The sequence below is a fragment of the Rhinolophus sinicus genome, linkage group LG15 (assembly GCF_036562045.2).
Source record: "Rhinolophus sinicus isolate RSC01 linkage group LG15, ASM3656204v1, whole genome shotgun sequence".
Lineage (NCBI taxonomy): Eukaryota > Metazoa > Chordata > Mammalia > Chiroptera > Rhinolophidae > Rhinolophus > Rhinolophus sinicus.
This window is the reverse complement of record NC_133764.1, coordinates 23,020,162-23,045,586: the sequence shown is the minus strand read 5'-3', so window position 1 is coordinate 23,045,586 and position 25,425 is coordinate 23,020,162. Positions and strand designations below refer to the sequence as shown.

The 25,425-nt window shown below is 38.2% G+C and overlaps 1 protein-coding gene across 17 annotated transcripts in view; it reads right to left on the bottom strand.

Annotated features, from left to right (window-relative positions):
- ACACA (acetyl-CoA carboxylase alpha) overlaps positions 1-25,425 on the bottom strand; it is a 268,765-nt gene that overhangs the window by 71,364 nt on the left and 171,976 nt on the right. For all 17 annotated transcript variants that reach the window (XM_019732514.2, XM_074320146.1, XM_019732521.2 and 14 more), the window contains 4 exons: positions 23,730-23,933; positions 19,720-19,875; positions 17,790-17,936; positions 3,317-3,586 (listed from right to left, as the gene is read on the bottom strand). In XM_019732514.2, coding sequence (XP_019588073.2) covers positions 3,317-3,586; positions 17,790-17,936; positions 19,720-19,875; positions 23,730-23,933 — 777 coding nt within the window. The remainder of the gene's footprint in view (positions 1-3,316; positions 3,587-17,789; positions 17,937-19,719; positions 19,876-23,729; positions 23,934-25,425) is intronic.

Genomic DNA, 25,425 nt, shown 5'->3' with positions numbered 1-25,425 from the left:
AAATAAACCAAACATAGAACGTCAATGGGAATGATGTTGAAGAAAAAAAATTATTTAAAACAGAGAAGGCAGACAGGAGAACAGTCAGGGAAGGCTTCATTGAAGGGTCATAGGAGCAAAGACCTGAAGAACTGAGGAAATGAGATATGAGGATATCTGGGAGGAAAGCAGTCTAGGTCGAAGGAACAAGTGCAAAAGTGCCAAGGCATGTGTATAGTACAGAGCAGGTTCAAGGGAGAGCCAGAGTGGGGAATGAGGCGAGCTGCTGCAAGAAATGAGGGCAGAGTGGTATTGGAAGGCCAGTCTATGTAGGGTCTTGTAGGTAACCATACGGCTTTTGGCTTTTACTTGAATGACTTGGGAAACCACTAAAGGGTTCCAATTCAAGGATAGTTTTGACCCGTAATCTGATTTATATTTTAACTGGATCATTCCACTTTGAGAGTAGACTTTGGGTAGAGGTAGGGGCACGGTCAGAAGCAGGAAAGTCAATTAGGAAACTACTGCAATGATGCAGATAAGAGATGACAGTGACCTGGGTTACTGCGTAGCACTGGAAGTGGCTGGATTCTGGATATATTTTGCAGGTCAGGATGTAAACATGATTTACTGACAAAGTGGATGTGGGATGTGAGAGAACAAGAGAAGTCAAGGGTAACTCCAAGGTCTTTTACTTAAATAGAAGAATAGAGATACCATTTATTGAGACAGAGAAGACTGTGGGAAGAACAAATTTTTGGAAGAAGATTAGAAGCTATATTTAAGCAGACGTATAGATAGAGATGTTAGATCTGGGTATATAAATCTGAAGTTGAGGTGTAGGCCATAAATTTGGAAGTTTATTAGTTTATAGATGGAATTTAAAGCTTTAAGGCTGAATGAGATCACCAAGCGAAGGTGAATATAGAAAAGAGGAGAGGTCCCGGGACTAAGCCCTGAAACACATTTTTTCCCTCTACCCCAACTTCTAAACAGGCTGTCTTGCCGAAGCACCAGGTGACAGGGCACTGGGCCCTGGTGGGGTTGAGACTAGAGAGTCTAGGACTTCTTGGTCCTGCCACACAGCTTCTATGACCTTGACATCTGTCTCCATTCACTTTTTTTTCCCCAGTAATTAAAAAAATGAGACAAAAGTCACATAACATAAAATTGGCCACTTTAAAGTGTACATTTCAGCAGTTTTTCAGATATTTTATTTTCAGATATTGTGCAACCATCACCACTATCTAATTCCAGGACATTTCCATCACCCCAAAAAGAAATCCTGTACCTATTAGTAGTCACCAACAATTTCCATGTACTTTTAAAATGAATTTTACTGAAGTATATATTTTACATGCAATACAATTCATTAGTTTTAAATGTTGTAGTTGGAGTTCTGACAAATGTATATACTTGTATAATCACCACCACAATCAAAATATAGAATATTTCTATCATCCCCTGAAACACTCTTACATTTAAAGATGTGAAAGACAGCAAAAGAAACTGAGACAGGGCAGGCAAGAGGGGAAAAATAAGACTCTGGCCTCCTGCAAGCCAAGAGAAGAAAGTATTTCAAGGATGAAAGAGTGACCATGTCAAATGCTGCTGAGACATCAAAAAACTAAGGTGAGCACTGAGGTTCACACAGACTTAACAATATGGAATCAATGGTGACCTTGACAAAAACAGCTACAGTGAAATGGTGAGCGGGTTGCAAGCTTAACTGTAGTGGGTCCCAGAAGGAATGGGAGAAGAGTGTCTGAAGATAGCAAGAAGAGACAACACTTTCAAGAAGTTTTGCTGTAAAGAGAAGGAAAAAATGGGGTCGGGGGAGTAACCGGAGGGGTATTTGTATGCTAAAGGAACAGATCCAGGAGAGAGGGAAAAAGCGATGATGCGAGAAGGAGCGGGGAGAGGTGCTGATCTACATCTTTAAGTTGGAAATAATAGAAAGAATCAAGTGAACAAGGGGAGGCTATTCATCCAAGGTACAGGTAAGATGGCGGAAAATAGGGCACAGAAGCAGGTAGGTGGGAGCTTGTACAAGCTTATCTTCCGATTGCTTCTGTGTTCTGAGTGAATTGGGAAGCAAGGTTATCTGCTAAGAGTGAAGATGGGCAAAGAGGGTATTGCAGGTTTAAGACAGGAGAAGACGTGAAATTGTCATCCGGGAGGTTGGTAAGCTTGAATGTATAGTAAGACCAGTCAGTAAATAGCATTGTGTATTTTTCTTTATCAGTGTTCAGCTATGGGAGTAGATGGAGAGAGTTGGATTTAAAGAAGGTTTTCGTAAAGGCACAGAGTAAGCAGAATGAAGAGAGAAGCAAAAATATTGAGAGTGTAGGAAAGGTGGTGATTATAATAATTAACCTATGATTGCCCTTGGAATTTAAACTGGATAGGAAGAAAATGAGGATGTAAGGAGGGAGTGAAAAACAAGAAAGGTGGTAGAATAAATAGTTGAAGGACCTGGTGGGTTCAAAGGATTGTTGGACTTGGGAGAACTCAAGAGAGTGAGCTGGAAAGATAGGATGGAGGGGTGGCAAAGAAAGGGAAACTTGAAATTGAGATTCTGGGGAATGAGACTCTGAGCTGGGCTGGAGGATAGGACCCTCTATGTGGCTCTAATCATCACCAAGAATTGCTACAGGACTAGCCAATACTGCAGAGAGTGACACTGTGCCAGCAACGAAGATACAAAGAATGCGAGGGAGTGACTAAAGGCCGGGGATGCTATAAAAGGAGCAGAGGCAGTATGCACAGTCTAATGACGTGAAATTCAAAGATGGGGGTTTTCAGAGAGAAGGGAGGGAAAAGGGTCTGGAAGTAGCCATGAAGCATAAGGAAGACACTAATCCCGCTCCCGGCTCAGTGGCCCAAGGGAAAGAGAGACATCAGTCATTTCTTAAGAGGGCTGCAGGGGAAGGAGTGTCTTAAAGGTCAGGCAGGTTTCAAGAAGAATAAGGTTGGAGAACAGTCAGAGAAGATGCTGAGGAGACGTGGGATTCTGCTGATGATTGACCATAAGTACCGGCCGCCGCCGTGGAATAGTTTGAAGATATGGTTTTTGGCTTAGCATGTTTCATACTAAATGCATACCTACTGTTTCATCTAGTGTTCACCCCAAAAGTTGGGTGAATCTATTTCAGAGCTGGAGCAAAAGCCAGGTGAACATATTGAGAGACAATTTGTTTCCAACTTGATTGTGAGTCACCACCAATACTGACTTTTGAATTTAAACCTCTACGTCTCCCCTACCTCTCCACACACATGTGCGCATGCGCACATAACCATATAGTATCTTGAACCATTATTTTTTCTGAGTCTGTACCTTGTAAGGATCCTCAGCATCTATCCAGGCCACGTGAAACATATGACGGATTTCCTCTGCCAGTCCAATTCTTGCTCCACTGTTGGCTGCAACATAGATGCGTGGGATACCCTCCGCTCTGGCAAGCTCAGAAGCTCTGAGAAACAGCAAGTCTTCTTGGGGTCCAAAGGACCCAATTCGGTAGGTGATGTCATTGCCAATAACAATGATATCTCGGCCGTCTGGATATTCGGGACTCTTAAGGGTCATTTTCCAAGCTACCATGCCAATCTGCAAAAGCACAAACAAACAAATAAATACAGGCTTCTTACAGGCAGATTTTTTTTCTTCAGGTTCCTTGAAGGTGTTTCAGATTGTACCTGGACAGCTTTCCTGTAAAGGTATGCATTTGCATGCTAAAGAGCCAAGCTCCCTGTGGGAAACTAGAACAAACATTCTCGCATATACTTCTCTAGATTGTGTTGAGAATAGCTGGTTTACTATGTATTTCAGTTATCTCAATTCCTTCTTTGGGCCTGCTCAAAGAAGATGGAAAAACCAAAGTCTAAATGTGCTTAGGAGACCTGTGGAAGAAGGCCGTGGCACTGGGAATCAAATCCACAACTCCCTGTCTTACTACACTATCTACGAAGACACCAGTTCCATCTTTTTGGAGATTCTTTCCAAGGAACCTTCAACGTATGAAAGGAGAGCAGGAAGAGAATCGCCTCTCATGGACTGTACGGCTTTTGTGATTCTGGGTCCTTTTGCTGTCCTCTAACATTGTGCAGGAATAATAGCAACCATCTTGACTGGCTTACCGCAGGTATCTCCCATTTCTGCACGAATTGACTGCAGCTCAACATCGCATTCTTGTGAGCATCTCTTGTCACTCTATCCCAGAACCAGAAAACCAAAGGATGCAAGGCTGCGTGCACTATGATACATGTAAATGTCTGCTCTCTGTTCAGCAGCATCTGACCAGCCACACAAATAAATGATATTGACTTAAAAGGCAGGGGTGACACGTTTCTTTCTAAACCCTCCCAGCTCTCTCCTCTTTTAATCTCCTTCTATATGAGAGCCAGTCAATCCTTCTACTTGTTTATTCGCTAGTTCCATTTCTTTTCTGTTCACTCACACCCCAGTTACAGCTGCAGTTTTTCATGTCTGCCTGTCTGTTTCCCTATACCTGGATAAGTAATGTTTTCCATTCTTTTTTTCCCCCCCATTTGTTTCTGTCTCCCCTCACTTCCCACCCCCACGACTTGCCCCCAAATACAAAGCGACGAGATGAGCATTCCTGGTCCTGCCTAATGGAGACCAGCCACATCTGCAGCCTTGGTCCCTCATCCCCAGGCTGCTGCATATCACCTCATTGGGGAGCCGGCCATCAAGAAGGGCCATTAACAGATGTAAATAGCAGCATCCCTGGAAAGCCACATGCATCACCCAGACTCAACCGGGCCAGTGATCATAAGCTCTGAGTACACATTCCTCAATCCAATTGCACATCCACTGTAATCAGGCTGGTTGAAGCTTTCCACACAGCTATTTGTGATTCTCAGCATTAAGAAATATATATATGAAACACCCACAGATAAATATAAGCTATTTAATATATTGTACCATTGGCCAAATACAAATCAAAATGGATATAATACACAGCAAAAAATCCAATCACCTTCTGAGATAAGATATTACTTTATCTGTTCATTAAAGACAGAGAGAGGAGAAACAGATCATCAAAAAAAAAAAAAAAATAGCACAGAGAAACTCCAAATATCAGGATAATTTTGGTCGTGGTTTTTAAGAAGCTGGTTAATATAATGCCTGTGTGTGTGTGTGTGTGTGTGTGTGTGTGTAGAATATTTTACTGGCCTTCTCACGTGGCCCTCTAACCCAACATCTCTTTTGTTTTTCCGGAAGGAAAAGCTATTTCCTCGAAATGCATTTGTAGTTTGGAAGATTGGGTTTTACACTAAATTTTATGATATATTAACCTTAGCCACCTAGGCCAGAAGCAGCTTAAGACACAAGCCCTGAAGAATCTACTTCAGCATTTGCATGCTAATGCAAACATTGTATCTATGTGGCACTGGGCAGGCAAATAATACTCTTATCTTTTATTACCAAGGGACTCTGTGTCACTTGGGCAGTCAGTTCAGCAATTGGCCAGGTCATTATGCTTACAATATTGACTTCTAATTAGGTGTCAACACAGCAGCACCAAGGACACACTACTCTTTATCAGTGTTCTTTCCAAAGTGTATTCCTCATCGACCGCCCCCTCCCCCCTTAAAATGTACCATTACAGGATGGGAAGTGCTATTCTAGTCTGTATCGTGAGATTCCTTATTGGAAAAGATTAAGTTTTGAGTAATCATGATGGATAAACATCTAAGAAAGCATCTAGTGCTCAATATACATTAAAATTTATTTTAATTACTAATTTATTTTATTACTAATCAAATGATAGGTCATATAATGGTAAACACGGGCTTTGGGGTCAAACAAACCTACATCCACATCTAGGTCCCATCACTTATTAACTGTGTGACCTTGGGAAAATTAACTTTATTGAGCTTCAATGTCCCCACATACAAAATTAATAATACCTATGCGTTTGATGAACCTATGAGAAGCAGTAACCTATTACACAACTTCAACATACAAAGTTTGCCTCTTTCTCTTCCTCTCAACCTTTCCAAATGTACCCATTCCAAAAAGGTTCATTCAAATTCCATTTCCTCAGTAAAGATTTCCCTAGCCTAAAGTGACCCATTTCTTCCCCGATCTCCTACTAAGACCTTCATGTAGAGAATTTATTTGGCAATTCATCATATACTGCCTAGGACCACTTTTAGCTTGCCAGCTTGAACCATTATATCATCTCCAGTGCCTTAACAGGATCCCTGCACACAATACGGGAGTAATAAACATTTGCTGGTTCCATAGTCATTTCACTTTTTTAAATGATACTTGGAAAACAGTCAACACCAAAGGCTTACAACATTGTCCGTGACTTATCTCTAGGGATCACAGAATACAAGTCCTGAACACATCAACTATTTATTTTTAAAAAATAACAAGAATAATAGCTACTATTAATTGAACATCTATGACATACTGTACTATACGAAATGTTGACAAATACTGATAGTAGTTAAGAGGTTAAGCTGGGGAGTGGCAGCCTGTCTTGGTCTAAATCTCAGCTTTATACTAGCTGTATATCCTTGGACCAGTCACTTAACCTCATAGAGCCTCAATTTTTCCAATCATAAAATGGGGATAAACAGTATCTTTCTGAAGAGATTGCTGTGAGGAATACCACATTAAATTAGTACAGAGACTGGCTTACAAAAGAATATCTATTATTATTATTATTAATTCAAAAGCAGCTATTACTTTCGCCATGAGAAAACTAAGGCAGAGAAATTAAGTAATTTTCCAATATATGGTGATGGAAGGAGAACTCACTCTGGGTGGGGAACACACAATGGGATTTATAGATGATATAACACAGAATTGTACACCTGAAATCTATGTAACTTTACTAACAATTGTCACCCCAATAAACTTTAATTAAAAAAAAAGAAATTAAGTAATTTGTCTTTATAGCTAGTATGAATTGCTTATTTTTTAAAATAAGATTTGCATAATTTTCCTTTTCTAGAGTAATTAAGTAGGTATGTTCCAGGCCAGTGCCGCCACTACACTTAGCTGAAACAATATGGGAAGATAAATATCAGTTATACCATAAACATGAATGTCATTGACACCTAAGTGCAATATGGTATCCTGGACTGGATCCTGGAACAGAAAAAGGACAATGTAGAAAAACTGGTGAAATCCAAACAAAGTCTGTATTTTGCTTAATAGTACTGTAGCAATGTTAATTTATTTGTTTTTATAATTATACCATGGTTATATAAGATGTTAACATCAGGGGACTCTGGGTGAAGGCTATATGGGAACTCTCTGTACTATCTTTGTAACTTTTCTGCAAATCTAAAATATTTTAAGACAAAAAGTTAAAATAACAAATGTGATGACAAAAACTATTTTGAAGGGAAGTAAAGTGGTTCGTGAGGTCATTGCTAGTGTTCTGGATAGCCTTGTAAAATGAGGGCTATGAAGACTATGAATAGCATTTAAAAATACCCATGATGCAGTACTAAATTTGAAGAATGGGCATAACAAAATTGACTGTATACTATAATATTGTGAAAGGCAAAACAGTGTGGTGGTTAAGGGCACAGACTCAGAAGCCAGATTGGGAGAATATGAATCTAATAGAATCTGACTCTGACAGAACAGAGATTCTGTTTTCTAGCCATATAACCTTAGGTAAGTTACTAACCTCTATGTGCCTCAGTTTTCTCATCAGTAAAATGGGGGTTAATAATAACCTACTCTATTAAGTTTGTTGTAAGGACTAAATACATGGTAAACTTTAGAATAGTATCTGGCACATAGTAAGTACACAGTGAGTGTCACAACACACTAACTAAAAGTGGTTGGGGGTAAAAACAGAGACAAATACACACAGCAAAATGAGATGATAGTTATTTTAGGATGATAAGATTGTATTTTTTTTCCATTTTCCAAATTTTCTTTGTGTTTATATTGCACTGATAACTTAAAATGTTTGTAAATTAAAAAAAGTTAACTGAGAAAAGACTACCAAATACCTCTTCATTGGGTGACAAGTACGTGGGAGTTTATATTATCTCTAGTTTAGTGTATAATGGATTTTTCACATTTCACAAGAACTGACTCTAAATTTTAGTCATAGTACAACTGATCATATTTTTCTAATGTTAGAGAGATATAAACATATGAAAATTGAAAATCAAAACTCATCTCAAAGGGAGAAGAATATGAGGAACTGTCTTAGTTTATTGGGGCTATCATTTCATTTTTTAAAAAGAAATGCTCTGCAGTGATGTGGTAGAATGTAAACATATGTATATATAGGTTTATACAATATTAATAGCTCCACCTGAGAGGTAACTGCTTCAGTGTTTTTCTGGTCTGATGGTTAAATACATATTTATACTTTTAAAGTCAATATTTGTACAATAGACAAGAACACTGCCTATCAGCTAAATACATATTTAGGACTGTACCACATGTATTACAAACATGTACTAAAATCGAAAGCTTATATTTATACAGAGCCTTTCATCTTGAAGGGGGCTAAAGAGCTTTACAAACATATGTACATAAAAGGACATTTGCACTGAGAGGCAGGCAAGGTTTCAATTCACCCACTCCCCTATTTCTTCCAGCAGTCCGGGATAGAAACACATGGTGTCAACAGATGCAGCTCTGTAACAGCTGCAAAGACATGTAACACAATAATCCACTTTGTGATGCACAATCACTGAAAAAGCGCTTGCAACTTGAGAATAGCAACTGCTCTCCTCCAGGGTGGAAGCACCACAGCCGTCTCCAAATTTGTGTTTTTAAATTATTCTCTACCAAACTCAACTAATCACTTGACAAAATTGAATTTGATACTGGAAATGGTTTCTGAATGCAGAAATACTTTCTGTCTGATGAGGAGAACTGGGTTGAAAAATGTTTCCTCCTGCCCTGGTTAGATTTAGAGAAAAAAAGAAAAAGGGTCACAACATTCAGGAGAAATGGTTCAAAATATTCTAAGAATAGCTTTGTCTCAGTGGATTGGGTCATTACTTCAAAAGATGGTCATATCCCCCCCCCCCACTTAATTAGGACACTAAGTTTTTCAGTCAAATTACTTTATATAGATGGGTCTATTTATATTATACACACAATGGAGATTTTATATTGAAAATTCTGCAATCACTATAAAAGCATACATAAAGTGTGACAACGTGATTAGGAACGTGACATTCATTGATTTCACCTCAGCCCAAGTTGCCTTGTACATTAACTGAAAAATAATAACCAAAGGAAATTCCATCACTGAATCCCCTTGTTTTGGCTTCTCTCTCCTTCCAATGTTTTTACACACATGAAACCTAGTGAAAATGATACTCCAGGACTAAGGGCTAAGGAAACAACAAAAGGGGGTTGTGAGAGTGGGTGGGCTTGTGGTCTAATGAGTTTTTGGTCCTGGCAGTGCCACCAACTTCTTTTCCTGACCACTGCCTCTACGGAGGCACTGACTAGCCAAGTGGTTTAGGCACTTACTGCCAATTCATTAAGATAGCCATAGATCATTGAAAAAATATTTAATTTCAGATGATTTTAAATAACAGAACATTACGATTAGCAGGTTTCTTAGGTTTAGGGTTATCAACCTAAACTAATTACCTTAAAGCGAAAAACAGATGAAAATCAAGAGTTACTGTGAATAAACTAAGGATAAACTGAAATAAATATGTGCTTGCCTCATACAAGTTCTAAGGAAGGAAATATTTCTTTGGCCACAGTCTGATTCTGGAATAAACACACGCCAAGTGAGGGAGGAGGGGATGGGGAGGAGAAAGCAAGCAGAAGAGAACAGTCTTATTTAACCGTTTTTATGTGGGTAAAATGATTTGTGCCACAGTATTTCCATAAGAAGTGGGACCATTATTTTCCTGTAGAAACACATTTGGTTTGAAAAGTATCACTGGACAAGACGTGAAAATCAAACCGAATGAATTATTCACAACCTCCGATCAGAGGTGATCATTATTTCTGATGCTTCAAACAGTGATTAGGATTCTGCCCTGAGATGTCATTTTCTCGCTGGGTAACACTAGCGATACAGAGAGGCATTATCTATCTATCCATATATGTATTTTTTCTCCTGGGAGGACCTTGGCTTAATGTTACTATAACAGATACTAAAAACATGATAATATTAACATTTATTCTGATGGTGCCCATAAATGCCATTAGCCTGACACAAAGTGTCGACACTAATTATGACCCAAAGTTAACACCAAAATTGACATCAACATTAATTGTACTATCAGTGTGAACAGAATGTGGAAGTGCACACACACATACACACACGCATATGCACTTTCCAAAGCTGCTGTTACTACAGAATAAAACTGTATTAAGCTCAATAAAGAAATCTGAAGAGAGGGCTCCGGGATAAAACAGGAAAGGATTTTGTTTTTAAAGGTGTAAGAAGCATCCACCAGCTTTTGCTATGCTGTGGGAAGTAGGAAGGGTATATCTTTGCTACAGTTGCCTTTTTTATAGCTATCTCCTCATTTTAAGTTCAGCTGTAATAACATCTTTCTACACAGACTTTAAATATGGGTTAGACCGTGGCTGAGATGCGGAAGCTTTATTTTCCAGGCTAAAAGTCTAAAAGTTGAGTTTTTCTGCCAAAGCCTCCAGTAGCTATTGTTCTACTACTGCTAAAGGCAGGAAGATAACCATCCTGCAATGCCCTGGAGCAGCAATACAAAGCACCCTAGAATGTTAGAGCTGAAACAGACCTAAGCATCATCTGCTACGTAAAGAAAACTAAGGCTCAGAGAGAAGGAATCTGAACTTGGGCTCCTTTGTGATGCACAATCACTGAAAACAACATGTTACCTTTTTTCCTCTTTTGTATCTTGTACAGAATATTATATCTTCACTTTAATTAGATGCTGCCAAAAATAATTACAATTTTAACTCATGTTAGAATCTCATGGAAAAACCACACTTGATGAAATATTAGAAAATACTCTATAGGTGTTAAAATGTGTATTTTTAAACCATAAGGCAATATAATATTTGATTTCATTTGTGCCATTTAGGAAAATCATGCTGAAAAAATGTCAATGCCTTTTCCATATTGTATTATCTGCTGGATATCATATTCCATTGCCTAGTGTTGTATGATCTCATAAAAGAGCTGAAAACAATTTTCTTAACAGCTGAAAAACTCTTTTTTTCATGCTTGGCTAATTCAAAAATGGCTGAACAAACTTACCTCAACCCTTCTAAAAAGCGATAAAAGGGTAAGAAAAATATCATTTTTAGAGCAAAAAAATTTCATCCCAGAGTTAACTCTGTGAAAATGTTACCAAAGATTAGAAACAATAATTTTGAACAGGGGAATTATTTCTTCCTGTAATATTTATATACATGAAACCACATTAATTTTATGCCTGTACACACAATGATTTAACAAACATATCAATTTTTTAAAAAAAACATGCAATGGAGCACATACAAGCCAGTGGTGTTGGAGAAATGGGGCACAGGAGTAACACGTTGATATGGAAATTAACCAAGTTGCCTACTACAGTACAGTTCAAGAAGTCTTGCCCATTAATCACATAAACAAATGTTGAACTCGGATGCTCCATGCCACACCTCATCCTCTGCTGTCATCTGTTGCTATCCTGATGTTCACTATTGCTTCTAGTTGGCACTGTGTAAAGTTTTCTGATATAGGGTATGGCATCACATCCTTCTTCAGCAAAATGTTAAAAGTTAATATGTATGAGAATTCTGGCAAGTACATTCTTTTGAAAGGAACTGGGGAAGCCCTCCACAAGAGCTGCATTAGTGGGTTAACGAATACATTAGGATTTTCAAAGTCAGTCAGGCTCATTGGGCCTTGGTTTGCTACTAATGAAATGGGTCAAACTCAGCTAATGAACCTGATGAGAAATCTCCACCAAAAACAGTCATTCAGAAGGAATTCTAAGAAAAGTATATGCATCCCAAAAGAACAGTGCTAGAAATTCATTAAAAGTAATGCCATGGCAAGATGACCTGTTTCAAAATTAGCCTCAATATTTTTGTAATGAGGGACTCAACTTTGGTTCTGAGGACCATTTTAGACAAAGACTTGTAGCCAAACGTGTTCACTTAGAATTAGGATAAAAGAAGAAAAACACATACTAATTTTAAATAAAACTATCTCACCACAGATTCTATCATGTCTTTTCTCAATACTTGAAATACCTATCCTGCTAGGCCTAAAAGGATTCAAAATTGGTTTTTTGAAGCCGTTGACGAAAAAGAAGGCAAACACAAATTATGAGTGTTCATATGTAATCAGTGGTATGTGATACTTTTCTGCTGAGGATCTCAAAGCACTTACAGTCTCCCATCTTCAGGGACAGATTGGCGGCAAGGACCATTAGTCAGTCTCTATAACTTGAACAATCAGTGCACAGACCATGGTTGTTTTTCAGGTCCGCTTTTATCAGGTCTATTTCAGAGCTCACCTTCAGCATACCACAATACAAATTTGCCTCTTTTCCAACATATATCTCAAAGACTGACATGGACTCAATTTACACACCCAGCATGAAAAGGTAAACTGATTTCGAAAGAATGAAACAAAAGCACAGTAAAATACATCCAAATTAGCTTCACATTCATGGAGCTATTCTGAGGTTAAAACGAATAAAACAATACACAAAAGTCTAATGTTAAACTAGAAAAATATTTGGGTTCTGTGTGCATGAGAAATGGTCAACACTTTCCTTACCCAAGCCCACAAATATATACACACTCTCTGCAGTCAGAGTTTCAAAGCATAATGGGTTCCACTAGACTCTGAATCCAGGGTAACCCAAGCAATTCCTTTGAGAGTATGGAAAATGTCAACCAAGTGAATTAAGACAGGGTTATAGTGGTTTTTCTAAAATAAGAGGTCCTTTGGGTTAAGAAGCCCAGCCTAGAACTGTCAAAATGGACCTACTAATTAATTTCTTTCAATCTTTTAGGTTTACATAAGCTTACCAACTTCCTTTCCCTACCTAACTCCTACCTTTTTTGGGGTGGGGTGGGGGGAGGTTATACTCAAATTACAGATTCCAAAGGATTATAGCAACATATAAGTGAGGAGCTGTCTCAAATGGTAAGATTTGTTTAAGCTAGTCAGTAGATGCAGGGGTTTTGAAATATCACTCTATATTTTTCTGTAACTTTGAAATATTTTATAATTAAAAATTTAAGATGCGTATGCCTTGGTGGATTGGACATCAGCACATTGCTAACAAATATAGGCAAGGCTGAGCAGTTCTAGGACTGAATTCCTAATCCCCACCATTCCCACCATTTCACCCCCAAGAATATAAAGCAGAACTGAAACCAAGAAACCAGTTATGATGGCGGCTAGTCTTTAATTTACACTACTTTTCTTCCTCCTCGATCTTCTTCCTAAAAAAATGTTTCCTTTAAAAAAATGTATAGAGCCAGGATCTCCACCCAAAGAGCTAAAAACGCAATTGCATATTGTAGGAACACCAGGCAAAGCCTACCATAACAACTGGAAAAAAAAAATAAAAAAAAAAAAGGAAGGATACCGCTGGATTTGCCTCACCAAACAGGGCAATTCAAGAGGCTTGTCTGAATGCTAAGCTGCTGAGAAGGAAAAACCCTGACACCTAGTGCCCATCAGAAAAAATGAAGCCTTGGAGCCACCACAATTCTTAAGTGTGGGAGTGTGTGCAGGTGATCACCAAATTGCAGTCAATTTGGAATATATCTGCCTCCCAGAAAAATTTTAAGCAAAAAAATTTAATACCATGCAAGAATTCCAGTCTCTAATCACCAGTCCTCTTTTGAGTACACATCTTGTACCTAATTTCTATAAATGCTTCTAAACACAGCATCTTTTTCTCATCTCAGTTTTTCATTATGACAGGAGTGATGAGAGGGAATGGATGCGTTCATATTGTTAAAAAGCCCGTGTTCTGAAACAGGAAGGAAAACAGGGTCCTAATTTCTACCCACACTAAAATTACTAGAAAAGTTCCATCTCCATCCTATCTTTCATCACTGCCCAATTTAGAGATTCATGATCTAGTTCACAGAGCTGTTAAAGGAAATATAATAAAAGAATGCTAGTGACGTTCCAGAACAAATAAGAACAGTCTCAAGAAGGCTGGTATTTTTGTCCTACCAGGCAAAGTTAAGTTGTTCTCTGTCAAGTCTGTGACAGCCCTTGGCTTGATCTAAGCCTGAGCCTTTTAATAACAGGATTTAGTGTGAAAAGCAGTTGCACTGGATTGTGAACTGTTACTCAAAATGTTCCCACCTGCAATTACAACTTCCACCAAATGATCAAGACAGGTTAGCAAATTGGCAGGAAAATGAAAACAAGTCCTGCAAAATCAACTGTTGGTACAACTGTTGGTTAGCTGCGTGTCTTCTGTATCCAGGCGCAACAGCACGCATTCATCTAGCTGTGTATTTACATACAGTGCTCATCGCTCTAGCATCACAGCAGCTAGAAATGATACCAGGTTAGTCTAGGCTGCAATCACATTTTCCTCAATTTTTATCTTTGCTCGAAATTATTAAAAAAAATAAATCCTGGACAACTCATCTTTGGTGCTATTTGCAAGTAACAACGTAGTTCACAGATGAGGCCTACATATCTTTCACTCCTACTCTAAATTCATACTAAACGCAATGCCATTCAAATGTGACAATGAGAAAAATGTGTTCTCCTATACCTTCAGTTACATCTTTCTTGATGGCGAAAGGACAACTAGGAAAACATACAGGAGAGGGTAGCTAACACTGCCTCAGAAAAGCTCTCTTTCTCCTGCTTTTACCACGGGCACAATGTTCAAAATGCAGGTCACACCTCTGCTGAAACAGCCAATATTCCTCCTCAAATGGCAAACAAGTTACCTAAAACTAAATGGAACTGAATTGTTCCAAGTTCTGGTCCTATCACCATTTTACCTATTTACTGTCCTGGAAAAAAAATTGGGAAGAAAGACTGGCCACCCATAAAGCCGATGGTCTGATAAGCGCAGGTTTTCTGCCTTTGATTATGGGGAAACGCATCTCAATTCACGGGGAAACTCTGCAGGAATCTCGTTTTACCTTTATTCCTTATATCCATGTGCTAGCTTTTAAACCCAGAAACCCCAATCCTTCAAGGTAATGCAATATCAGCCACAATGATGACCTGGTAAAGCCATCACCTTTGGAGAACACCACATTATAATGATTTAATGTCTCTGTAGCATCAATGCATTTACATTGAGCCTTGGCTCTCAGAACATTAACAGGTCAATTTTTTATTCCTTTTTTAATAAAACTATTTCTCAAGGCTCTGTTCAGATACCCACTCTCTTTGGGACAGGACAGATTTGCTCCAAATCTCATCAGCATGAGCTCTTTTCTTTCCCCTCACATCATTCTTGGGGTAATATGTAGAGTGCCAGGCTCATGACAAACTTGTCTCTTTGGCCAAAGAAAATTAAACTGCAATAGCTGAAAGTCAACTTGCCCTGATAAAACTGGGCTCAGCATGAGGAAATACATCCTATTGACATGTCGTCATCTCTTAGGCACAGCTGTCCCTCAGGAGCTGACTGCTGAAATGCCATCTTTAGATTGGTCAGTCTCTCAGTGGACAAGCTCCATTGTATGTTCAAGCTATTGGTAACAGAGTTTGAAACTAATACCCCAACCTCATTCCTGTCGTGCGGTGTCCCATAATCTAAGCTCCGGCCACTGACTGACTTCACCAGCCATCCCGGGCATTACTCACTAACTGCTCACAAAAGGACATCAGTGTCACTCCTCCCGAGCTCAAAGACTCAAAAATAGCAAGCTAATGCTGAGCCTCAATCCTAGTCTGTCACTTGAAGAAAAGGAAACGTGAACAAATAAAATAGGCAACTAAGGAGGGGAAAGAGTAGAACAAGAAGAAAGTATGAACTGACAAAAAAGCAAAAAAAATATTTTTGGAATACTATTCAGATTTCTGGCTTTCAAGATGATTAAAGCACTGGGGAAAGAGAAACAAGGCTCCTGTACTGACTCAACTACTCATAGCTGTAGTGTAAGACATCTCTTTTCCATCAAGGTTTGCTGGGTGTTAAAAAGGGTTAAAAAAAACCTTTAATTTTTTTTTATTCGTGTGTGTGTGTGTGTGTGTGTGTGTGTGGTCTGTGGGTACAGAGTCCCGTATAATAAGACTATTTGTATTCATACTGGCAGAGTAAACACTACATGTTCATGCCCAGGCAGCTCTGTGCTTGTAATTTCAGCAAGAACAGCTCTGTCCCTCTGGGACTTCACTATTCCCCCAGTCTCCATTCGCTCAAACACAGAATGAGAGCAGAGAGAAAGCAGGAGAGAAAGATCATGGCAAGAGGTTTCACACAGCACTGCCGCTAGCTTTCACGTGGCCCAAAATCTCATTCTGTGTTTTAATTACATTAGTTAAAACCGTTTTCTCTCAGCCCCATGTTCACAAGGGTGTCTTCCGTTCCTGAAGACTACACTGTTCAATGAATCAGAATTTAAGTCTAGCACAATGAAGCTTTGCTGTTGAGGGGCTCACTAAGCACATGCTACACACAGTGGCACAAACCTCTGCTTCAACTTAGTGTGTTAATGAGTATATACCTACTCTTGTCAAAATTCTATGCATCCCTCCTCCCTAGCCTCTTGCCTTTGCTATTTGTCAAGGCGTTAGATTAGAACTCCTACAAGTCTGATACCCTCCATCTGGTCCAATGACTGCATCCATCTTAATACCAAATCAGCTATTTTTGGCATCTACTGGTGTACTTACTGAAACAGCCATACACCTTGCACATATAGCAACATTTTTTTTTTAAAAAAAGATACTGCATGAAATGCGGAAAAATGCATATTATCGCCATAGGTCTACCCAGCTTGTTTACGGTGAACACCCAGGTAAAGATTACTCCTTTTAAGGAATGAGATTTATCTAAGGTTGAAATAAAAGCGTATCTCTGTTTTGGTTTATTACTGTTATAACTGTACATTAGAAGCATATTTAAAATCAGGAAGAATCTCAATGCATAGAGGTAGGCATAGGGTATGGGGTAGCATATGACTTTATATCATTATGAATAGTGCACTATAGGAGAAAGGACTCCGAGGCTAGAAAATGCATTCTTGGAGAACTACCAGAAATGAGTTGTCTGGTATTTTCTTTCATGTTTAAACCTCTGGTTCTGATTGATCTCCTTTAAGAAACGAATATATTTACCATGCTCACAACAGCACTAGATCAAATTACCTAAGCATAAAAAAAATACCAAAGTATGTATACTAGTATACAAATAGGTACCCAAGTAAAGAAAAATACCAAGCAAAACAATACTTTAAATGCTTTTATTATAGGAAAAAAACTCAAAATTTCAAACATATACAAAAATAGAGAAAATAATCTATTCCTATGTATCTAGTATCATCTAGCTTCAATTAACAACAGTCAATCTTGTTTCATCCACACTCATCCTCCATTATTTTGAAGTAAATTCTAGATATTAGATCATTTCATATGTAACTATTTTAGTATGTATATCTAATAGAAAACAATACTCTTTTTTTAAAGTCAAAATTATAATATCACTTTATAAAAATGTAATACATTATCACACTTAAAAAAATTAAAGAGTAAATTCCATGATATCAACTCAACGGTCTCTCTCTAAAGAATTCTACCAATGAGACTACTATGCTGCTGCCTCCTCTTGGATCTTAATACTATTTAATGACCATCCCCATGAAAAGCTGACACTAGTGGGCACAGAGATAAGATACTTGCCTCATTTCCTCCTGGAAGCCTGTTCATGTGGACCAGTTGACCTTGATCATCCAACACGAGCTCAGTATACGTCAGCATGTCAGAAGGCAGAGGTGGTGGTGGCAGGAATGCTTGAGTGGACATAGACTCCCAGAGTTTGATCAGGGACTAGTGGAGGAGAGAAGTTTGACTGATCAGTGACAATCAGCATTTAAACATGGACACAAATAAATACTAAGATTTGGTCAATCTGTTTTTGCTCTTTCTTTCCCCAGGGTTCTGCTGAGTGTTCAAGCATTAGACCAAATTCTACAATTCTCATTCTTAGGTAAAATAGACTTATAATTATTTTTCACATAATATTTTTTACATGCCAAAAATCACTCAACTTTTCCAACAAAGTCAAACCACTGAGAGATTCTGAATACAGCATTAGAGCATTAACAAACACACCATAATTAACAATATCCTAGGAAAATTAAAAAAAGAAATTAACATCAATCTCCCTTTAAAAAAGGAAGAAAAATCCTAGAGAAACTTAGCAATATAAGAATAACCAGGAAAGTGACATGATACGAAGAACCCCAAGAAGGCAAGAATAAAGTCTGTACTAGAGGTTCAGGAGAAGCAACCTTTTTCTAATATCTTTTCAGAGCTACAGGCCCACAAGCAGGAATTAGCTCACTAGAGGTGTATGGCTATTTGTAAATGTGCAAGTCAATTCTGTTCCATCTTGAGTACACAGATAGATGCACGTGTCCATTTAAAAACCATAATGATTTCCGTGCCAACTTCATATTACCAAAACAAATGCCTCATGAAGTGGGAACTAGTTCAACTGTTTCTTTGCTTGCCTCAAAGCAACATTTAAAGCCAACACGACTCATTCATACCAAATGTCCTAATTACTGTGTTTATGTCTATTCTATAGGAAGAATTATATGGAATGCGATTTCTACTTATAGCACTGGAAGTGTGAAAACAGAATCAACACTCAACTTTTAGGCTAAAAATGCCAGTAATGCTGAATGAAGGTAGCTATGTTTCAAGAGAGAAAACTTGTAAACAAGTGGTTCTATAAGGAAATCTCTTCTATTTGTGAATACAGGAATTACAGAGACTATTGACCAAGGCCACATATATTACTTCAGTAAAATTCAAATGTGGTAATACGGGTGGTATTAACTAGGAGATTTGGGAAAATCCTATATTCATAGATTTTTTTCTAAGGACAAATTCAGTGTTCTTTTGAGACTTTATTCTTTATCTGTTGCATTTTCTGCTGGAAGATATACTTTTCTTGCCTTCTATTGATGGAATAAAAATCTGCAGCATAGAGATGATTCACCATACAGATCAAAGGAATTTATTTTCATATAGAGGATAAGACTTCATAATATCATATTTTCTCATGCTAGTTTTTATTCAGCTATAATACATCTCCCACAAAAGAAATGATACTTTAAACGTGTACTATGGACTCTATATCCATTTGTATATGTTACCTGTATTGATTCTCATCATATTAACCTAGGCTATTGGTTAGAGGCCTGGGTTATCTTGGAAAATAGGAAAATGAGAACTAGAGTTTCAAACCTCTTTAATATCCATAATTTGAATATAGGCTTAGGAAATACATACCTGAACATAACTTTTCACACAGGTCATTGTAAACTACCATCAAAGACATGCGGTCTCAGTTTACTCTCTTCTACTCCATGGAGGCTTCTATTCTCACCATTCCTCCTGTTAATTCATGAAGAACTATCTAACATCTAAGTTGGCAGTCATCAAATCCCAAATTAGATAGAAATGAGAAAAATGTCACGATATTTCCTGCCTTTTGGGACTGCCCCATTCCAGTCTAAGCTGCATCTGATGGAGATTCGAGAAAACCTTGTCTCTTTGGAACATGTCAAGAGCCCCCCTCCCCCCAGTTAACCACCTTTACCTGTCGAAACATCTCTGGGATATCATATATGTATGTTGTCCCTAAGGACTGTGCCTGGAACCTCTTTGATTGAAGCAGATCTTTGGTCACATATGGAGTGTTGATTAACATTCCATGCAATGGTCCCTGTTTGTCTCCATATGCCTGAAACATGATCTGTAGGAAAAAGAGGATGGCATTGGGGAATTGAGACAGAGAAAAAAAATCAGATAGCTGCCTAGAGGGGCTTTTTTTCACGAATGCTATTTCTTGAAACATTTTTGGTTGAGTAGCTAAGATATGCTTCTTAACATTGGGTACGTGGTGCTCTCACCTCTCTACAGATTAACCAACCACAAAAAAATAGCATGTAACCAACGGCACACCATAGGCTGTACTCACCTTTGGATTAGTTGCAATCAAAAAGAAAGCACAGTGTAAATTCCACATTTCAGAGACAGACGGACAATGCTTGCCTCCTAAAGTGACTTGCATCTCACATGTTCAGAAACAAAGCATGTTAACTAACCAGGCTGAGCAGTGCTATTGGTATTTAAATTGAGGAACAGCAGTGCACTGAAGAGAATTCTGTTCTTTCCCCAATAGTAGAAGGCCAGGTCAAGGTTCTACTGTATCATCTGCTTTAGTCTATTTGATTAGATGGTGCCTCAAAGATTTCTGCCACAAGTGGACTTCATCCACCCATCTGGCTAGTTAATAAGACATAGTGTATAGTAAAATAAATATTTTATTAAATTATATATATCTATATAATATATATACACGTTTCCACCAATACAGTATGTCTACTAGTGAATAGCTCCTACAATACTTATATTGTCACATAATAAAATCACGACACTAGTTTTTAATCATTTTAACTTAAATATTTCTAGAAGAGTACTTCACACTGCATATATTTAGTTTTATTTGCTTATCAATATTTATAAGGGAGCCATTATTTCACATCAATTAATACTTATTGAGTGCCCAGAGGTTGTATGACACTAAACTAGGCACTTTATGCATGAATACATAAAACACAGATTCCCAGTGCAGTGAATACAAATGGAGATTTGGATGTAAGAGTATGTGTATATACCCACATAGCTATTCAGGACTAAAATTATATAAGCTTAAGTCTACTATTAATGAATAATTTGTGGACCTACTACACAGGCATAAGAAGAGAATTAAATGCTTAACTCTCCTGGGTAGACTCCAGCTAAGTGAACCCTTAGCCCCTTAGATCAGGGAACAAATGTGTTCTGCTGAACTGTCAGTCAGGCCCTAGGAGGCAAAATTTGTCTGGGCCTCCTCAAAACCCCACAGAATAGAGTTCCCAGTCCTCTACCATGTGACCAACAGTGGAAGTCACCATGTGGAAGTAGAATTCGTAATGTCTTAGGAATCGTGATGTTTTAAGAGACTCAAAGTGTTGAGTTGAGGCCAGGGTGTTAGTATGAAGAGCTGGATTTACAAGAGAACTTTGGGGAATGTTAAGATGTTTTCTGTCATGACTGTGATGATGGCACACAGTGAATACAATTTCAGAATAAACTGACCTGTACACATAAAATGAGTGCATTTTATTATATGTAAATTGTATCTAAATAAAGGTGATTTTAAGTGTATATTTCTCCCACACACCATACATTGGAAATCAACTGACTTATGCAATGGATTACCGAAATCTCTTTTCCCCACAATAACTGCCTGAGTGCTCATTACAGCTAATACCACAGACTATATAAGGAAAATGAAACAGAATGAAAATCCAGCCCGTCAGCCTTGCTCCTTATTGGCAGAAAGAATAAACGATGTGCTAGAGCAAGAGGTTGATAGTAAAGGATAGTGTTGGAAGCTTCCGAATCATCAGCTATGTTAATTCCATTTTCTACTATACTGGACATAATTAAAAATAGGTAAAGTACACATTTTACAAGTTCATAAAATATGTACACATTTAATACATCACGCACCTTGAACCAGATGCCATCAAGAGCTTGTTTGGAAAACAATCTCTGATCCCACATAGTGTGTTTCCTTAGAACCCTGTACTTATCTGATGATGGCAGAATCATAATCCTACTACAGAGAAACTAATTATCTGTCTTCTTCCATAGCGATGAAAATGTCTTAAGAACAGAGATCACTTTTTAATCTCTGTAGCCATACTGCCTGACACACTATCAGTGGTTAGTAAGGGTTAAATTAATGAACAAATGAATGAATGATACACATGGTCCTATATCATCTTACATTTACATAATGATTCACTAGAACCAAGATAGGGAAAAATCAAATTGGCAGAAAGCATCAGATCGGCATGAGGAGTGCCAGTACTAAGTTAGACGTTGTTTCTCTTGTGGGTCCCTCCTGCAGCCACGGGCCCTTCAGCTCACATGGGGCAGCAGTTGTTGAACTCTCTCAACTAAGGAGCCGGAGGGAGACCTCTCCCTTTAGGGCTTCCTAAATATGCATGACCCATGGTAAAAGGGGTTCTTCCTCAGGCTAAAGGCAGCTCATTCATTCTTTCAGATCCTTAGTGGGTGCTGATTTTGTGCCAGGCATAGTACGAATCCCTGATCGAAGGCAGTGTGCCTTATGGGCCCGTGCCACCGCTAGCCAATATGAGGGAAATCTAAGAGCTATCTAATAAAAAAATTTAAAAAAGGGAAAAAAAAGTAGTTATGAAGAACACACTTATTTATCATAAACACTGAAATCTCAAGCGGCCGTCTTATTTTTCAAAAGAATAGACCTGCCTCGAAGCCATTGTAGAAGTTAATTAAGAATATCCCTACTCATGGAAAGCTTTGACTGAAATGTCTTTAAGGTTGCCCTAAAAAATATCAAATACAGCAAAAATTATTGAATAATCTTTCTCTTGCTCACCCATTGTGCTCCTATGCACTTCTCTCTCTCTCTGTTTTAACTGTTCACTTCTCTTGGGATAGATTTCTCTAGCCATCTAACTGGGAATCAAAGCACAAAATAAAAGGTCGCTCTGACAGCTATCCAAACTCAGATTTTTAAAATTCATCTTCAAAGTACTGGCAAAAATGTCTTTTCTTACTTCTATTCCCAGATTTAAAAGGACATAGATAAAAACAAGAGACATATAATCTGTCCTTGGCATCCAATGTATAGAACAGACTGAAAACTTTGTGTACACATAGTGGAGCAAGCTCATCCTTTAGCCACAAGAAATGCACTTCCTAAGTTCAGGCCAAAGACCTGAAATAGCATCCCAGTTCTTAAAAAGCCATGAGCAATGAAGGACCAACCTAAATCCAGTATCACAGCAAATCGCCCAAATATTTAGAAAGTAACATGGTAAAACAGATTAAAAGAAATTTTCTGTTATCATAGAACCAATCTACTAAAAAATTCATTTTCCATTTTCACATTGCTGATTTTTCTACCCAACAAGTGGGTTAAAGTTTGCCATTTTGCTATTTTATAGCTATATAATATTTTGAACTCTTTGAAGGAAAAGATAATGTGTGTAAATGGAATAACATAATGGGTAAATATGATAAAATCACTGTCTAATCTTGCTCAAGCTATTATATTATGTTGAAAGTTTCCTTCTGAAGGTAGAAGCTGGTGACATATTTCAACAATTTTCCTCTTACTTGCCAGTGAGTGGTCTAAGTAGGCTGAAAACAGGAAGAAGGACAAATCAGATCAGAAAAGACAAGATTGCTTAAGTAACTCAAGAGCTTTCTAAGAGTGAGCCCTAAATTACACAATTACCTCTGCAGTTACGGTCACTTGGCATCTGTTAGGGCTCACCAATACATGACAAAAGGTTGAAGGTTTTGTAACACCCATGATTGGGAACATAGGCACATCTTATGAGGCGAATGAAGTTTTTTGAACTCATGCAGCCATTTATGCTGACAGAGGGCAACCTCACTAGGTGAACCAATGGGATTTATGAGTTGGGGTCTTCCATAACAAGGGCAAGTGGCTTATCTGTGGGACCAAATCGAAACTTTGAGGAGCCTGCTTGACCACTGTACCTGTGCTGTCCTGGAGTCAGTCACTTCCTTGTACAGGCTGATGTCCAAGTAATAGCCAGACTCGTTTGTCAGGAAGAGGCGGATGGGAATTGCTTTTCCAGTTGGTGTCAGCCGAATGTTGATTTTCAGTTCTGCCTGGAGGACGCGTAATTTCCACAGCCGACTTCCATAGCGCATTACCATGCTCCGCACAGATTCCTCAATCTGACACAGACACATCACCAAGCACAAAACTTAAATACCTTGTAACTAGGAACTGTTTCAGGTCTGCCCATCCTTAGGAGAGCAGGAATGGAAAAAGATGCTGGTTTCCTTACAAAAAGTCACAGTTTCTCCCCAACCCTACTCTTGCTTAGAACAAGTCAGGGACAATTTCATGCTGGCCTGTCATTTGAGTGGTTTTCTATGGCTTACAACATCCAAATCCATGCAACTCCCTTCCCCTTTCCCAATTATATTCATATTCTATATCAAAGACATGCAATATCTAAAATTACAAGCCATAGGATTTAAGAGAAAGCCCCAAATAAGAATAAAATCTCTAGTTAAACAGCTATTAAGTAGCATTTATATGCATGGTAACTATGTTTCATTGTACTTACAGGACTTTAAATCAACAGAGCAATTACCATCATGAGCTTTTTTCCGTACATTTCTATTAAACTTTATAATATATGTCTCCTAGTAAACTGTACAAATTAAAAATAGGCAATGTGTAGGTGGTGCTAGCATGTTCTCTCTAAACAGAGTTTTGAAGCCAAGTCAAACTGAGATTTAAGTATATGAAGCAGATGTCCCCTAGTTTCTCTAAGCTTTATACCAAGGCAGCTTAGTCCTTCTAGTTTTCAGGGTTAGGTGGGTTATTTTAACCAAAAGGCCTCAGATGTGATTTCTCCTTCTTGACATACTAAAGCAAAAACATTTTTTCCAACACAGCTGCAGGCAGCTGCTTCAAGTTAACATTTTCTTAAATGAAGTATCTTTCTAAAACGCTTTCTCAACTTAGAAAATCTCAAAAATATCTCAAACCACCCTTCTCTTGTGGTTCTTCAGAAGTATGTGCCACCCTGGCAGTATGTTTCTGCAACAGAGAATTTCACGTTAAAATGAGTTTCAAGAAGCTAACGTCTCTATTTCCACACTTGCTGGTTAACCAAGAGATACCTATTCTTTTATTTTCTCAAGGGAAGAAAGGTCAACAATCTTTCTATATAGGAAATGAACAGCTATCTACGATCAGAAAAGCAGTGCCAGGGTATATGAGTGTTTTGAGTGGAACAGAGAGGCTGATATCAAAAACTCAATGAGAAATGGTAAGTTAAATCTAACAATATGTACAGTTATATAGTGTCCGGGCCATGTTCTAAATCTTTTGGCTTCATTGGTTCCGGAATGTTCAGGAGAACCTTTGCTTAAAACTACATGATGAGACTTGATACTCAGTGAGCAGCCCTGTCTTTGGCTTTCCTGACAGACTAAAGCCACTGGTCAGCGGTTTGGAGTCTTGAAGAAAAAAAAGGAGAAAACTATTTCTCAGGTCTTAGATACTAAGTTCAAAAGGCAAAAGTCCACGCCTACAACTGATCTTGAGAAAGGGATATGTTGGTTCCCCTATCCAAATTCCACAATATCATGATAGGAAAAGGTTAGAGGGAGCAGAAATGGAGAGCAGCCTGTCTTTATTACACCTGGTAAA